This window comes from Dasypus novemcinctus, chromosome 4 (genome assembly GCF_030445035.2).
Source record: "Dasypus novemcinctus isolate mDasNov1 chromosome 4, mDasNov1.1.hap2, whole genome shotgun sequence".
NCBI classification, from domain to species: Eukaryota; Metazoa; Chordata; class Mammalia; order Cingulata; family Dasypodidae; genus Dasypus; species Dasypus novemcinctus.
This window is the reverse complement of record NC_080676.1, coordinates 26,043,969-26,062,032: the sequence shown is the minus strand read 5'-3', so window position 1 is coordinate 26,062,032 and position 18,064 is coordinate 26,043,969. Positions and strand designations below refer to the sequence as shown.

Here is an 18,064-nt window from a genome sequence, read left to right as displayed (position 1 = left end):
CCATGCGCAGTGCTGATGCACACAAGGAGTGCCCTGCCACGAAGGGGTGTCCCCCTGTAGGGGAGCCCCACGCGCAAGGAGTGCGCCCCCTAAGGAGAGCCGCCCAGCAGGAAGGAAAGTGCAGCCTGCCCAGGAATGGTGCCGCACACACTTCCCGTGCTGCTGACGACAACAGAAGCGTACAAAGAAACAAGACGCAGCAAATAGACACAGAACAGACAACCGGGGGAGGGGGGGAATTAAATAAATAAATAAATCTTAAAAAAAAAATTAATATCACTAGCATTAAGTGTAAAGACATCGACTCTAAGGAAAAGGAATCACATGACCCTAATAAGGAGACAGAAGGGATGGCTTTGTGCTGGTGTGAGGGAGGACTCCGGCTGCTGGATTTAAAGTGAGTTATCAGGGGTCCCGCTGGCCCTGTGTGCTCCCTCGACGCGCCCATGTGTCGACGCGCCCAAAGGAGAAGCTGCCCTCGGCCCCTGCAATTGTCTCAGGCCACACACAGCCCCCCCCCACCCCCACCCCGCCACGCGTTCACCACCTTGTACTCTCCGCACTCCTTGATCTTCCACCGTCATGGTTGCTGTTCCCTGCTTTCTTGGTGTAACTTAACTTCTTGTTCTTTCGACCGTCTCCAAAACTCTGCAGAGCCGCTCCATCCTGGCGTCCAGCCGTGGTGCTCTTCTGGAATATGACTTCCAGGAAGGGACATAAATAAATATCCCTAAGTCACGTGAGGAAGTGAGAAGCAGCCTTTTGGCAACTAGGCCGTGGTGCTCCCAACTGAGCATGCGCTGCGCAGAAAACACTCCAAGGCCGGAAGCAACAGAGATAAGGCCCCTCGGCTACCACTAAAACGGTGAAACGTCCCTCTTCTGTCGAGTCTGAGTGACTACTGCTCCTTTGCCAGGGATAACGTCACATTTATCCTCCTATCTTAGAGATAAAAGTTAAGATGCACAATCACCAAATTGCCCCTGCTTCCTGACAACATCCAACCCAGAACTGACCCCCACTCTCTTAAACCCCTCCTCAAGTCACCCAGCACACACCCCCAACCTCTAAGAAGCTTTTCCAACTCCTCATGGTTCCTTTGGAGTGCAGTAGGTCTTACTGCAGCAAGAAAAACCCAATTTCTAAAAAAATAACAAGTGTTCCTTATGGTCCTTGGCTGGTGGGCTTTAACATGGGAATAGCTCACTTTAAGGGAATATGAAATTTCATTCTGATCTTCCTTAAAAATATTTGTTTATATGCTTTGTATTCTTCCATTTGTAATAAAAAGACATTGCAATCCACTTTCATATGCATTTTCTCACTTTAACTTGGTATCAAACATGTAAAGCAAATAAAAATAAATATTTTTCCCCAGCCCACGCTGAGGTTGAGGCTTCTCCAAGCCCGTTCGGGAAGTGAGCAACACTCCTGAGAGCTCTGAATCCCCTGAGAATACCTGAACACAGGGAGAGCGATCAAGGAAAAGGCTGGAAGTGTACATTTCTCCCCTCATTTTGAGGGGAGGATGCAGGGATTCCTAGAGGGGTACCCCAAGTGGAGCCCTGAGCAGTGGACAATCCTGCATCCATTGAAAGACTGGCCAAATAAGCTGCTCTTACTTCCCTGGGGTCCACACAATCACTCCGTAGGGATGATGGGCTGGAGAGAGAATCAGAACCCGAGGCAGGAAAAGACCGTGTTCAAGACCCAGGTCTCCGGTTAATGTGTTTGTTGACTGCTTCTGCGAGGGCAGGGGTGATTACAACTCCTTTAAACACTCAGCGCGTCTCCCGGCCCGGCTGACCCACACCCGGAATCGCTCGTTCTCCACCCTCCACCCTTCCCCACCCTCACCCTTGAGTCATCCCGTTGGAGGCTCCCGCGCGCCACCTCGCGGCTTCCGGGCTCCAGAGCCGCCCGCCGCGGGGACGCCCTCCTGCCGCCCCGGAGCGCCGCGCCGGACGCCGGGACGCCGCGGCTCTGCCCGCGTTTTGGAGACGGTCGAAAGAACAAGAAGTAAGTTACACCAAGAAAGCAGGGAACAGCAACCATGACGATGGAAGATCGAGGAGCGCGGCGAGTACAAGGAGGGTGAACGCGCGGGGAGCGGCCTGGGACCATTGCAGGGCCGAGGGCAGCGTCTCCTTCAGGCGCGTCGACACACGGGCGCGTCGAGGGAGCGCACAGGGCCAGCGGGACCCCTGACAACTCACTTTAAATCCAGCAGCCGGAGCCCTCCCTCACACCAGCGCAAAGCCATCCCTTCCGTCTCCCTATTAGCTTCATGTGACTCCTTTTCCTTAGTCGATGTGATGCCTTTACACTTAATGCAACTAATGTTAATTTTTATCTTTATTTTCCCTAGAAAAAAATGGGAGTGATAAACTATTAACACTGGTTACCAATGGGAAGGTTTTAGAGAGAAGTCGTCACTCTTCATATGCTTACATATTATTTAAGTATAAAAATATGTAAATATACAATAATAATGTTTATTATATATGAATATAATAGTAAGAAGCGGCAACCTGATGGGATGTAACGCTCAGCAGACACTCCAGTTGCTCATTAAAACTCACTCCTAAGCGTCAGCTCCCTCGGAAGAATACGCCTTGAGGCTCCGGCTTCAGGCACAAGCTTTGCTCAAAAGCATTTTCTTCCCCAAGATACTGCGGCACAGGCATTGGGCTGGGGTTCACCTTCCTAGTAAGTGCCCTTCGGAGAGGTGCTGAGTGGCTTTTCTTTTTTTTTTTATTTTTTTTTATTTTTTTATTTTTTTATTGACTTTGTAATATTACATTAAAAATATATATGTGAGGTCCCATTCAACCCCACCCCCCCCACCCCCCCCCTCCCCCCCCCCCCAACAACACTCGTTCCCATCATCATGACACATCCATTGGATTTGGTAAGTACATCTTTGGGCACCTCTGCACCTCATAGACAATGGTCCACATCATGGCCCATACTCTCCTCCATTCCATCCAGTGGGCCCTGTGAGGATCCACGATGTCCGGTGATCACCCCCGAGGCGCCATCCAGGGCAGCTCCACGTCCCAAATACGCCCCCACCTCTCATCTCTTCCTGCCCTTCCCCATACCCATCGTCCACCATGTCCACTTTTCCCAATCCAATGCCACCTCTTCTATGTGGACATTGGATTGGTTGTGTCCATTGCACCTCTATGTCAAGAGGAGGCTCAGATTCCACATGGATGCTGGCTGCCATCCTCCCATTTTCAGTTGTAATCACTCTAGGCTCCATGGTGTGGTGATTGTCCTTCTTCAACTCCATCTTAGCTGAGTGTGGTAAGTCCAATAAATCAGATTGTAGGTGCTGGAGTCTGTTGAGGCTCAGGACCTGGCTATCACATTATCAGTCCAGAGATTCAAATCCCCTAACTATATCTTAAACCCCAACGTTAACTGCACCTCCAGCAGATTAGTATGAAAGTCTTATGAAGGGAGATCCCATCTGAGTGGCTTTTCTTACACGTCTCTCCATTTAGGACGATTTCCATCTTCAGATGTATTGATAGCAGTTAACGTAGGGAAAATGTCTCAAACCTTGACTCCCAGAAGGTTCTTTGTTCCCAAATGTGACTACCACCATCCCAGCAAATTTTGTGTGTGTTACAATAAAACTTCAGTTATAGACACTGAAATTTGAACTTCGCATAATTTTCATATGTCACGAAACATCATTCTTATGATTTTTCGACCATTTTAATAAGCAAAAACCATTCTTAGTTTACAGGCCATACTCAGCAAATTTTGAGCACCTCCTTCCAAGGGACATGGATTAGAACCAAAGTCTGACCAGCTTCAAAGCCCCTGTTTTGCTACAGACCTTGCTGGCATAAGACCAATGGAGATTTTAAATAATCGCTTCAAAGAGAGGACCGTGCTGTAGATCATACTCATGTTGACTGAGCACTATCAAATGACAAATTCAAGTCCTACTGCCCTGACCTCCTCCTCAAAGGGAATAAAGACATTTATGAAATTGGGAACATAAGAAAGGTATCCAATTCTTTTAATATAAACAAGGCAAGGGAAAATGCTTTTTGGTGCATGCACATTAAATAGAATTTCATCAAGCAGATTTCTATTTAGATTCTTATTTGCAAACACTGAAAATAGCATGTTCTATGAGCTATCACCAGATGGATCAAACATTTGCACAACTTTCAGCTGAATGTCCTGATGGAGCCCTAAAGTCACTGTAACATTCGTGTGTGTGCACGTGCAAACACATGTGCTTGAGACTAATTTCACACTTAAGCACTTGACCACCTCAAGAAGAAGGATTATTGCTTTACAGAATGCCTTCTGGCAGCAGGGATAAACATCAAGTTTAAACAAGCTTTTTTTTTAAAGAAAAATCAGGCTTTCATTTCCAGAACTGGTTGTGGTGTGGGGATAGAATAAGTTAATTCATACTATTTAAGTCTATTAAATTCTCTTATGGCTGTATGTAGTCTGTGTCTTATCTCCCAAACTAGGTAATTAGCTCCTGAAGAGTAGGACTGGGGATTCTACCTCTGTTATGTTCCTCTTAGGTACCCAGAAGACACCTAGGCGCCTACATTACCTCATTCAATTGTTTTCAGCATATCTAAGCACAAACATTCATATAATTTTAAGAAAACCCAGGATCAGAAATTTGGACAATTATCCAAGATAAAATGACTACCTATGGTGAAACGGACGCTTGAGTTTTTATGTGACTCTAAGGCCCACCCATGTACTATACCATACTACGCCTCTCCCCAGCCCAGCGTGAAAAGCAAGTCATGTTTACTAAAACGTAACTTCTGCTTATTGCAGAGTGAGAGTCCGAGTCTGAGTTGTAAGGAGGCTATATTTCTTTCCTGTTTCCAAGAACATTACCTCCCTAGTGAACCCTTTGAAAGACCATCCAACAAATTTACGAGAGACTGACAATTTGATTTCCAGAATTTATTCAACTCGTAGAATTATGCCCAGAGTAGTCCAGAAAACACAAATACAAAATCTCATCACAAAAGGAAGAGGACAAAATAACAATTACCGGTGAGTGTTAGAGTCCCATTTCTTGTATATATATATATATATATATACATATACATATATATATATGCTCAGCAAATACTTATTGAGTGAATTAATGATCTAAAATCAAAAAACCTTGCTCTTTTAAACATTTTGAAATCACTTCAGTTACTCCTGATCTAGAAAAATTAATATGCAGCATAAGATAATTTTAAAAAACGAGGGATAACATGCAATGATTCCATTTTTTTAATCACAAAAGTCCCAGCACCATGGGTTTGATACTCCTTTGGCTGGAGAGGTTGAGCATGGGAGATTTAAGCAGATGTCGCTTTGCAGCCAAGTTGTAAGAGTTCGGCAGATGTTCCCCAACTCAGAGGACTGAAGCTGGAGCGTTTTGTTACAATTTGGATGAATTTCTCTGCTTTAAAGACTGAACTAGTAAAAAGTATTTGGTGAAGGATAACAAAACGTCCAATAAATCCAGCTGCTGGAGGACCTCTGCTGAGAAGCCTTGCAAGCCCTCCATACACTCATATATTCTCTCTAAACATCACAGTTGCTGCAAAACTTTAATATGGTAAAGGCCAGAAGGGACCTCCCAGACTGCATATGAGAGACAGTATGACTTCAGCGACCCAGACACCAATTTACCATTCATGCCGTCCCTTGAAGGATGCTTCACACACACAGCCAGATCTGTACCGAGGATTAATATAAAAATAGGCAGAAAATGAAGAAAGAGGGCAAAGGGGCCTAGTAATATCCAAATACCATCTGCCACTTAAAACCCAGCAGCAATAGGGTAGTTTCATTTGCAGGAATTTTCCCTCTGGCTTTCCAGAAAACCTTTACTTAGGCAAGGTTGGTTTAGGTACTCTAGCAGTTATGCACAAAAGCACATTATTGAATAGAGATAAATTAACACGCTGTACACAACAAATTAGGAAGACTAGAAATGTGTGCCTGGATAATAAGAAACTGCAGCAATTAGATTAGTATTTGGCAGTGGGCCATTCATGTCAGGCCAAACCATGGAATTTATTCCATCTTCACAAATTAAAAAAAAATAATAATAAGCCATTAAGTTACCCCAGGTCAAATTTGCAAAGGAACAGTAACTTTTTTGTTGCTGATGTTTTTTGTAACTTTAGGTGTACAGAAATGAAGGGATCCTGTTACTCAATTCCTAGCATGTTATCATCACTGACAAGTGCAAGGCTATTGCATTCTATTTTGCTTTGCCTTGCTTTACTTTATTTCTCTTAATTTCCCATTTGCAATTCCATTTCGCTGCTTCCATGTACAGTTACCCACCCTAGCAGTTAAAATTTGATAATTATACTGATATTTAATCTTTTAAACCATCCTTCATATATATTTAGATATAAGTGTATCTATGTTGTAATATGTAAATCTTGTTTAGATCAGTCTGCAGGCTGCATAGCATTTCATTAAACACATGTAGCACATTTTGACTTATCCATTCCCCTAGGGATGGACACCTAGGCTATTTCTGATCTTTGTTAATAGAGGAAACATCACCATTACCATTTTTATGTGTCTTTTTAAGGACATATATTTGCAAAACTCTATGCAAAAGTTGCTCTGGGTTTTGAAATTTCTCCAGAAAGGTAATTTCTCGGTATAGTATTTACTCACTTAATTTCATTCTGCAGTAAAAGATTCCTTACTAGAATAGCTATTGATAATTCTACCAGCAGCGAATGAGGATTCTCATGTCTCCACATCACTGGCCAGGATTTGATGTTTTCTGACTTCATAATTTTTGTTAATTGGATTGTTGGAAAATGGAGTCATTTTATTTTAAATTGCATTTCACTGATTACATTCACCTAAGATATTTAAAGATTATACAAGTTTCCTTTTCTATTAATTACTTATTAATATCCAGTGTTTCCTAACTTTTTCTTGTTATGAGTTCCTTGAGTATACTAGACATTAATTTCTTGTTTTAGAAAATATTTTTCCCAATCAGTTTTCCCATAGTTTGTCTACGATGTTCTTTGTTGAGTAAAAATCCTTCATTTTGATAAAAATAAGTTTTAAATGTATAGTGACTACTATCTGGAACCTTGTTTAAGAAACCTGTCCTCTAACCAGTGTCATAAAGATATTTTCCTATATTTTCTCCCACACAAAAAAGTTTATATTTCCTATTAAGCTCTTTAATCCATCTGGATTTTACAGGTTGAACTGGAAATGTATACAACCTACCAAGGCGACAGTGGCACTTTAGCTCCAGTCATATCCCGGCATGTGGGTGAAAAGTGACAAAACTTTCAACTTTTCAAGAGAGTCAGGAATCTGGATTTTCTTTTAATGTAACATCTTCCCATATTTAAAACATAGTGGCATCCAAACAAAACATACCTATGGGTCACAGCTTCCAGCTTGGGACCTCTGAGATTCAGAATTTCTCTCTAATATTTTAACCTGATTTTTCATACTTTGTATTGTCATTATTGATGGAACAAACAGTTTCGACTTTCACTGCTTTATATTTTCTCTATCCATTTACTTAATACAGCTTACTTAACTTGTTCATAATCTTGCCCATTTAGCAATTTTATTCCCATCTCTGTACAGGTGAAATAAATGACCACAATTCAGTCAGCATATTTCCTTATTGTCACACAAATGCTGCCTGATGGCAACAAGTAGCCACATGCTTCTCAAGAACTAAAATCTTATGTGGAAAAAAAAGAGAAGCCATTTTTTCTACCATCTGTCTCACAATGCAGATTCCAGGAACATGTGTTTACACTAAGGACTTCCTGGAGAGGCACTGTCTAAGGAAACCAGGCCATAAATTCCTTGAGAGCAATTCTTTTTTCAGTCCCTCCAAATGCCCAAGACCTCCTACAAAAGGATCTATCTGGGGACTTTGGGGAAGAAGGCAAACTAGAAAGACATGGGACTCTCTCTCTCCCAGAAAAATAGCTAGCAGACAGGCAGAAATGGTATGGAAAAAATCTTCTAGGGTTTAGTATACCAGGGGAAGGCTGGATACTGCCCAGAGGAGAGAGGGGCAAAGGAAAAGAATCACATCAGGAAAGCAGATGAGCTCAAGTGGTTGAGCACCTGCTTCCCATTTACAAGGTCCTGGGTTCAATCCCCAGTACTACCTGAAAAACAAAAAACAAAGAATCACATCAGCAAAACTTGACTTAAATTTGCAGCTGCAAGTGCCAGCATCCTCCCCCATCCTATAGACTCTTTGAATTCTCAGCCTTTGGGGCCAGTGGCTACAGATAAAGCAGGCTTCAAGGAGAAAGGGGAGAGAGAGGCAGACAGCTCTTGACTCATGGATCTGGTCTGCTGTGTCCCACGAGCCCTTCCAAGCCAGGTGGGGCCGTGCCAATGTCTGCTGTGGGAGCCAGCAAGGAACTGAAGAGATCAGACCTTCTCAATCTCCTCTTTACTGACCGGGACTGATTGTTGAGGACACAGAGGGGAGTGGAATTAATTCCTACCCAGGAAAAGGGAGGGGGCTGCCAATAAAGGTTGGAGAACGGCCTCTTAGAAAGTTTGAATTATGAGGCTCTTAGCCTCTGGGCAGGATCATCTATCACAGTGATCTAGTTCATGTTGCCATGAAAACACTCTGACCAGGCTTTGAGCTGAGAGGGCTGGGAAAGATGGCCATCTGCTGGCAAATGAAGGAAGTGCATGTAAGGAAATTAAATAAGAGGTTTTTTCTGGCCTTTACGTCCTCACTCTGCAAGGTCCTTGGAAGTGGGTCTGCAGCCCATTACTGGGTCCACAGCCAAGATTTAACAACTAATAGGAACAGTCCTAAAGACCCAGAACGGGCTGAACCAAGATCAAAGAACAGCAGTAACACATAGCATCATACCACTAAATCCCTATAAAAGAGAAGTTCAGCATCTGAGTAAACTCACCATCCAATCAATCACATGCCTAGACATCAGCAAAAAATTACAAGCCATCCTAAGAAAATGGAAGAATGGCCCAAGAAAAGGAATATATCAAAGTACCAGAAGAGACACAGGATTTGAGACAACTAATCAAAGAGATACACACAAATTTCAAAAATCAAATTAATGAGTTGAAAGACAATATGGCTAAAGAGATAAATGACATCCAGAAGACACTGAGTAAGTACAGAGATTTGAGAACCTAAATAGAAAGGTAACCGCATGGGAATGAAAGATACAATTGGTAAGATCAATAACACATCAGAGGTATACAACAGCAGACTCAATGTGATAGAAGAATTAGTGATACAGAAGAAAAAACAGCTGAAATTGAAGGGAGAAAAAAATGGGAAAAAAAGAGCAGGGGCTCAGGGAGTTGAATGACAACACAAAATGCAACAACATACATGTCATGGGAGTTCTGATGTGGGCTATGAGTGGGAGGCTCTTTGTCTCTTTGGAGATAACCTAAGCTGTCTGTCCTGACTTGTGGGTGTGGGATGGTGAGAGGCTGCAGTCCTGCCCTTGGTAACCATGGCAACGACTCCAGTCCCATAGGAAGAGTTTAGCAATGCAAACTCTATATACACACCAGTCAGTCAGGGAAACTCTGATGGTGGTGATGCTGAAACTTAAGGGAACTTAGACTTGGCCTCGAATGGGAAATATAATATAGCCTGTGCATAAATTCAAAATCATCTAATTCTGTATCCAAGTGTGCCTAGTCTCTAAAAATCCAGTTAAGTGATATGGGCTTTGAATGTTCAGAAAGGATGTAAAACTAAATGTGTATTCAAGGTTGCATCCAGATGGAATGTGGGCAAGATGCTAATTCAAGCTCACTTGAAATGTAGGGGATATGTTAATTCAAAACCTATCTGGTACTCAGGCAAAGACTTAACTAACAAAGAAAGTAGTTTTCTTTGATAAAAGCATCATTTGACTCCCCACCCTGTGTAAAAGGAACTCGAAAATCTTGTTCAAGGCTTGGGTTTAAAACAGAAAGCTCCCAAGTCCAGCCTGCTGTCAATAAACCATTTTTCCTTTTCAAAATCATTCCTGAGTCCTGGCCTTTCTATACACAAATAATTGAACCTCTTTCAACTTCTACAACAGTTCCAGAAGGAGCAGAGAAGAGAAAAGGAACAGAAAGACAATTTGAGGAAATAATGGATGAAAATTTCCCAGCTATCATGAATGAAATGAATTTACATGTCCAAGAAGCACAGCATACCCCAATCAGAATAAATGCAAATAGACCTACTTTGAGACACATAGTAGTCAGAATGTCTAGTGTCAAAGACAAAGAGAAAACTCTGAGAGCAGCTAGGGAGAAGCAAACTATCACATACAAGGGATGCCCAGTGAGACTTAGTGCAGATTTCTCATCAGAAACCATGGAGGTGAGAAGACAGTGGTATATACAATTAGAATACTGAAAGAGAAAAACTGCTGACCAAGAATTCTTTATGCAGCAAAATTGTCCTTCAAATATGAAGGTGAATATAAAACATTCACAAACAAACAGGAATTGAGAGAGTTCATAAAAAAGAATCCACCTTTGCAGGAAGTATTAAAGGGAACCGTACAACCTGAAAGAAAAAGACAGGAGAGAGAGGTTTGGAGGAGAGTATAGAAGACAAGAATAGCAGAAAGGATAACCAAAAGAGTAAAAAGTCAGAAGAAAAGATATGACATATGAAAATCAAAGAATAAAATGATGGATATAAATAATGCACTTACAGTAATATCATTGAATGTGAATGGATTAAACTCCATTCAAAAGATGTAAGCTGACAGAATGAATTAAAAAAAAAAAAGAGCCATCCATTTGCTGCCTACAAGAGACTCGTCTTAGACCCAGGGATACAAACCAGTTGAAAATGAAGGTTGGGAAAAGGTATTCCAAACAAACAGGAACCAAAAAAGAGCAGTGGCAGATATTCTAATACAGGGCAAAACAGACTTTATATGCAAAAATTTATGAGATACAGAAGGCCATTATATATTAATAAAGGAGGCAATCCACCAGGAAGATATAATAGTCATAAATATTTATGCATCTTACCAGGGTGCTCCAAAATACATGAGGCAAACTCTGGCAAAACTGAAGGGGAAAATAGACATCTCTCAAATAATGGTTGGAGACTTCAACATACCACTCACATCATTAGATCAACAAGGAACCAGAAATTAACAATATGATAAACAAGCTCAACCTAAAAGGCATACATAGAACATTGCTCCCAAACTCTGTGGATTATACATTCTTCTCACATGTTTATGGATCTTTCTCCAGAATAGATCACATGTTAGGTCACAATGCAGGTCTCAACAAATATAAAAAGATTGAAATTATACAAAGCACCTTCTCAGATCACAATGGAAAGAAACTGGAAATCAATAATAGAGAGGAAATAGTAATCTCAAATGTATGGAGGGTGAACAACACACTCCTAAATAATCAGTGGGTCAAAGAAGAAATTGCAAGTGAAATCAGCAAATATATTGGGACAAATGAAAATGAAAATATAACTTAGCAAAACTTATGGGATACAGCGAAGGCAGTCTTGAGAGGAAAATTTATAGCCCTAAATGCATATATTAAGTAAGAAGAAAGAACTAAAATGAAAGATCTAACTGAACAACTGAAGAAACTAGACAAAGAACAGCAAACCAATCCCAAAACAAGCAAAAGGAAAGAAATAATAAAGATTAGAGCAGAAATAAATGAAATAGAGAACAAAACAAGAGAAAATCAACGAAACTAAAAGCTGCTTCTTTGAGAAAATAGATAAAGTTGACAAACCCCTGCTAGACAAAAAAGGAAAAAAAGAGAAAAGATGCAAATAAATATGTCAAAAATGAAAGAGGGGAAGTTATGACTGACCCCACAGAAATAAAATAGATCATAAGAGGATATTATGAGAAACTATATGCCAACAAATAAGACAACCTAGATGAAATGGGCAAATTCCCTAGAAATGCACAAAAAAACCTACACTGACACAACAAAAAATACAAGAACTTAGCAAACTAATCACATTTAAAGAGATTGAATCAGTTATCAAAAATCTCCTAACAAAGAAAGTCCGGGACCAGATGGCTTCACAGGTGAATTCTACCAAGAATTTTGAGAAGAATTAGCACAAATCTTGTCTAAACTCTTCAAAAAAAATTGAAAAGGAGGGGAAAATACCCAATACATTTTATGAAGCCAACATCGCCCTAATACCAAAGCCAGATAAAGACACTAGAAGAAAAGAAAATCACAGACCAATCTCTCTAATGAACATAGATGCAAAAATTCTCAACAAAATACTTGCAAATAGACTCCAACAGCATACCAAAAGACTTATATACCACGACCAAGAGGGATTTCTACCTGGTATGCAAGAATGGTTCAACATAAGAAAATCATTTAATATAATACACCACATTAGCAAATTGAAGGAAAAAAACCACATAACCATCTTGATCAATGCAGAAAAGGCATTCGACAAAATCCAGATCCTTTTTTGATAAAAACACTTTGAAAGATAGAAATAGGAGAAAAATTTCTATATGAAAAACCCACAGCCAACATCACACTCAATGGGAAATGGTTGAAAGCTTTCCCTCTAAGATTGGGAACAGGACAAGGGTGCTCAGTGTCACCATTGCTATTCAACATTATGCTAGAAGTTCTAACTAGAATAATTAGACAAGAAAAAATAAAATAAAAGGCATCCAAATAGGAAACAGGAAGTAAAATTCTCACTATTCGTGGATGACATGATCCTATATTTAGAAAATTCTGAAATATCTATGACAAAGCTACTCGAGCTAATAAATGAGTTCAGCAAAGTGGCAGGATACAAGATCAACACACAAAAATCAATAATGTTTCTGTACACTAGTATTGAACAATCTGAGGAGGAAATCTGGAGGAAAATTCCATTTATAATAGCAATAAAAAGACTCAAATACCTAGGAATCAATTTAACCAAAGAAGTACAGGACCTATATGCAGAAAACTACAAAACAATGCTAAAAGAAACTGAAGAAGATAAACAAATGGAAAGATAGTTTGTGTTTATAGATTGGAAGACTAAATATCATGCAGATGTCAATCCTACCCAAACTAATTTATAGATTCAATGCAATACCAATAAAAAAAATTCCAACAGCCTACTTTACAGAAATAGAAAAGGCATTTACCAAATTCATTTAGAAAGGAAAGTACACCTGAATAACCAAAAGCATTCTAAAAAGGAGCAATGATAAAAAAAGAAACAATGATGTGGGAAGAATTTCACTGCCTGACCTTGAAACATATTACAAATCTACAGTGGTCAAAACAGCATGGTATCAGCACAAAGATAGACACATGGATCAGTGGAATAGAATTGAGAGTCCACTGTGAAAGACTGTTTGGCAATTGGGTCGCTAGAAAACAGAATGAGGTTAGAGAATAGAAAGCTGAATATTAACTTGTGCAGAATTGGGGGGAAAGGATGTGTGTTAATATTTGGAAATGAATAGAGAAGATGAAAGCACAACACAGTGTTTGTAACTAGCAGTACTATCATATGGGTATGACAGTGTTTCAAAGGGAAAATCTAAGGTCATGTATATTCCTAAAAGGAAAGCTAAAAAATGTAACATGGGACTGTATAGCATAGTAAAACCATATGTGAAATATGAATATGGGTAAAATTGCATATATAAAACCATTTTTCTTTGAAACTGGACTAATCATGTTAGTACTACAAAAAATTAATATCAGACAAAACCATTATGCTATGTGAAAGAAACTGGACACAAAGTACTACATATAGTATGATTCTATTTATATAAAATGTAAATATAAATCAATTTATAAAGATGAAGTTAGACTAGTGGTTAGGTAAGTCTGGGGAAGGATAGATTTAAGGGTGCCCAATAAGGGGTGTGGAGTTTTTCTTTTTGGAGTAATGAAATTGTTCTAAAATTTTTATGGTGATGAATGCACAACATTTTGAGTATCCTAAAAGCCATTGATTTCATCTGTGGCTCAGTTGTCATAAGCCACTAATAGCTTGGTACTGTTTGTTACCACAGCAAAACTTAGCTTAAGTTTTCAGACAGAATTAACTAGAACAAATTCATAATTCTTTGCATTTGGAACACACTTCCTTCCAAAATATTCATAGTGTCTTATGTTCTCTGGTTAATTCTCTCAAAAGCAGTCTGTGGTATGTTTTTTTTCAAAGTTATTATCTCTTTTAATAAATATAATTACTATTTGTTACCTTTGTTTTCTGACACTAAGTACTCTTTCCATCAAATACTAAGCACACTGTACGTACATACGTACTTATTTATTTATTTATTTGGAGGTACTGGAGATTGATCCTGGGACCTCATACATGGGAAGCAGGTGCTCAACCACTGAGCTACACCCCATTCCCCAGCACACTGCATTTAATATCCCCGAAAAGTCCAATGAAAATGTAAGAGTGAGTTAAACTTAAATATTTTTAGCTTTTAAAAAGTTCCATTATTTGGGGCTTTAAATATAAAAACATAGAAACATCTTTGGGAATCTTTGAGTTTAAAAGTTTTAGCTTTATAGTGTCTCTTCCTTTTGTACATCATGCAAAATGATGAAGTAGAAGAAACCTGAAGAAAAAAACATAACAAATTATAGTTTTGAACAGTCCAACATCTGTTCCTACCAACAGGGAAGGGAGGTTTCATCTTGCCATAGCATTTATCACCCTCCAAGGTAAAGTAAAAGAGCCAGAGGCATAGTAAGAGCAAAGCACTGAAACACTAGTAAAATAACTCACAATACTACCCTAGCATCTATTTATTCCTAAAGCTCTGAAAACAATCCTTCCAACAAATGAAGATTTGGATTCTTTTCAGTTCCCTTGGCTGCTCAGGCAAATACCATGCAATGACTTGCCTTAAACAATGAGAATTTATTAGCTCACAGTTTTGAAGCTAGGGGAAAAATCCAAATCAAGACATCATTAAGGCAATGCTTTCTTTCAGAAGACTGGCATTCTGGGATTGACTGCCAGTGAACTTTGGTCATGGGGTTCTTTACCATATAGCAGTGTAGATGGTGATTTCTTTTGGCCGCTCCCTTCTCTTCTGGGTTTTGTTGACATTCAGATTCTTGTTTTCTGTGGTTTTCTCTCCTTTGTCCAAATTTGATTCCACATATAAAGGACTCCAGTAATAGTATTTAGATCTATCCTAATGAGTTGGGCCACCCCTTAACCTAAGTTTTTTCATTAAAAGGTCTGACTTATAATGGATCCACACCCACAGGAATGGATTAAGTTTAAGAACATATATTTCTGGGGTATATACAACTCAAAACCAACACAGAATCTGTTAATCAACGAGAGAAATACAAGATGCACACAAAGAAAATCTCATGCAACTGAACGAGTTAACTATCTATAGGTTTTTTCCTTTTACTTGTATTGGAAAGTTCTCCTTTATTTCCCTTACAGTTTCCTAGATAGAAAGGGTATCCTGTGGGTAATTAGCAATTTTACAATTTGCATTTTAACATTCTGTAGTTATTTTATGAGGACACTGGATCATATCTACATTTGTGACACTGATATTTCTAAGGTTTATACTATTCTACATTCATAATTAAAGTGGAACCATTGAGAAAATTTGGGACTTCAGGGCCCAACTCAGTAATATTCAGAAGTCAGTGGAGCCTGGCTGTTTAAAGACTTAAAAACAAATTACTTTTTCTTAACTTAATAGACTTTATCATGTGGGGATTTCTGAAAAGGAAGCTGTGTGTTAGAAATACACTGGTCTCATCATCAAATTATTCTCATTATACCTGGGGATTACAGCTATGTGCTAAATCAATACAGAATCTGGCACCTTCAGAATAAAACCCTAGTTTCAGGACTCTGCCAGGGTAGAAAATGGAATTCTCAATTCTGGCTCTGGGCTGCTTGAAATTCACTCTAAGTTATGGTTGCTAGATTTAGCAAATAAAAATATAGGACCCAAATTAAAATAGATTTTCAGATAAACAACAAATAAATTTTAGTACAGTGTATACCATGCAATATCTAAAAAATTATTCATTGTTTTCCTGAAATATGAATTTAACTGTACATCCTGCAAATCCATTCTGAGGGCTCCCTTTTATATCCTGAAAAGTTGGGGAGAGTCCCTACTCACCTGAAAGTCAGGGTTCAGGAAACCAAAAGGAAGAAATACACAGACAAAAATTTATCTTCCAAGCAAGATAGTGCAGTAGAAAACTTTAAAAACCTCCCACTTCCACCCCTGTGGAAACATTGGAAAACAAGCAGAAACTGCCAGAACCATCTTTATTGGTAGTTTAGAAAACAGTCAAAGTGAGCTCCATGCCCACTCTGGCTCAGCTACTGTGGCAGTCTGGTATTATTTATGAATTCCTAAAGAGATATAGATTATGTTTGCAAACTGGTCTGTTCCTCTGAGCATAATAACCCTTTGGTTGTATTAGATTCAGCTGATATGTCTGATTAAATTAAGATTAGGGCTTTCATTCAACTATGTCATTAGAGTGCAATTCAGTGTTAAGTCCCTACCCCCTTGGTGGGCTAATAAAACAGACTCTCACACAGAGAAAAAGAACACAGAGGAAGAGAGATGAGCTTGATAGTCTATAACTGACCTTGTGAAGAGAACAGCTCAGCTGAGCCTGGAAAGAGACAAGCCCCAGGAAGAGATGAGCCTTATGCCAGCCTACAAATAAGATTGGAAGAAGCTGGAACCATGGAGCCTTAAGAGGAAAGAGGAAGGCTGAACCCTTGCAGACATCACCTGCCATCTTGCATCAACACAGGGCAAAAGCCTTTGGGTAAGAAAGGACCTGTTATGGTACCTTGAGTTGGACTCTTCAAGGCCTTGTGACTGTGAACTTCTACCCAAATAAATACCCTTTATAAAAGCCAACAGAGTTCTGGTACTTTGCATCAGCACCCCTTTTGGCTGACTAATACAGTCACCACATGTTGGAGGTGGCTGTGTTCCCAGTATGGGTCCCTGATCTCTGGTTATGGAGGGACCAGAACACATCTTATGTACAAATTCAGTGTTATGTAAGTTTTTTCTAACTTGTGTAGTGATTATCTGAAGGAATCATTTCTATTTCAACTAACTTGGAACTTCCAGGGGACAGAGAAGTGGCAGGCACACTCTAAGGGAAAAAATTGAAATGCAGCCACCTGGGGTGAATGTTTACAGCTTAGATATACAATAGAGCACATGGAGCCAGGGTAGAAAGCTGGGAAGATAATTTCTTGGAGAAATTAAGATGACATCCAGGATCATTCCAGCATACTGAAGAATTTTGAAAACCTTGTGTATGCCTGGGGCAAGTCATATGCACAGAAAACACCTGAAAATATCCTAAGTATTCCTCTTGGGCTCATCTATGGCTTTAGTGTAAGTTGGGCTAAGTATTGAAGGAGAATTTCAGCACAGAGCTAATGTTCAAGACTAGGAGAAGTTTGTTTGATTTAGGGTTTTTTTGGGGGGTGGATTGGTTTTTTGTTTTCTTAGTTATAGGCAACCAAGGAAATTTCTGTCAAAACACCAGCTGAATGCAAGTATAGGAACAGAGAGTTCAGTAATCATATACAACAAGGAATACAGTCTTTGAAAAAATAGTTTGGAAAAATCAGTAACAAAAAGACTACTACAGCTGTTAACAATCAAAACACAAAAACCAGCAAATCCTCATGAAGGGAAGAAGCTGAATTCCATAGTTAGCACATTAAAATATTGAAATACCCAGATTTCAACAAAAAAATTCATAAAGTATACAAAGAAACAGGAAAGGATAGGTCATTTGAAGGAATAAAATAAAGGGACAAACATTGGAATTACTGGACAAAGACTTTAAGTCAATTTTCCTAAGTATACTCAGTAAGTTAAAAAAAATATGGGTAAAAATGAAAGGAAATCAGGAAAATGATACATGAGCAAAGGGAGACTTTCAATAATGAAGCATAAATTTTTAAAAGGAACCAAACAAAAATTATGGGTCTGAAAACTGAAATAAA

The 18,064-nt window shown here is 39.3% G+C and overlaps 1 protein-coding gene across 1 annotated transcript in view; it reads right to left on the bottom strand.

Moving 5' to 3' along the window:
- LOC101438961 (vomeronasal type-2 receptor 1-like) overlaps window positions 1–2,124 on the bottom strand; it is a 61,227-nt gene extending 59,103 nt beyond the window's left edge. The window contains exons 1-3 of the mRNA XM_023587640.2: window positions 1,858–2,124; window positions 1,326–1,459; window positions 548–730 (exon numbers count right to left, since the gene is read on the bottom strand). Of these exons, the coding sequence (XP_023443408.2) occupies window positions 548–730; window positions 1,326–1,459; window positions 1,858–2,124 (584 nt within the window). The remainder of the gene's footprint in view (window positions 1–547; window positions 731–1,325; window positions 1,460–1,857) is intronic.
- Between the last annotated feature and the right edge of the window lie 15,940 nt (window positions 2,125–18,064).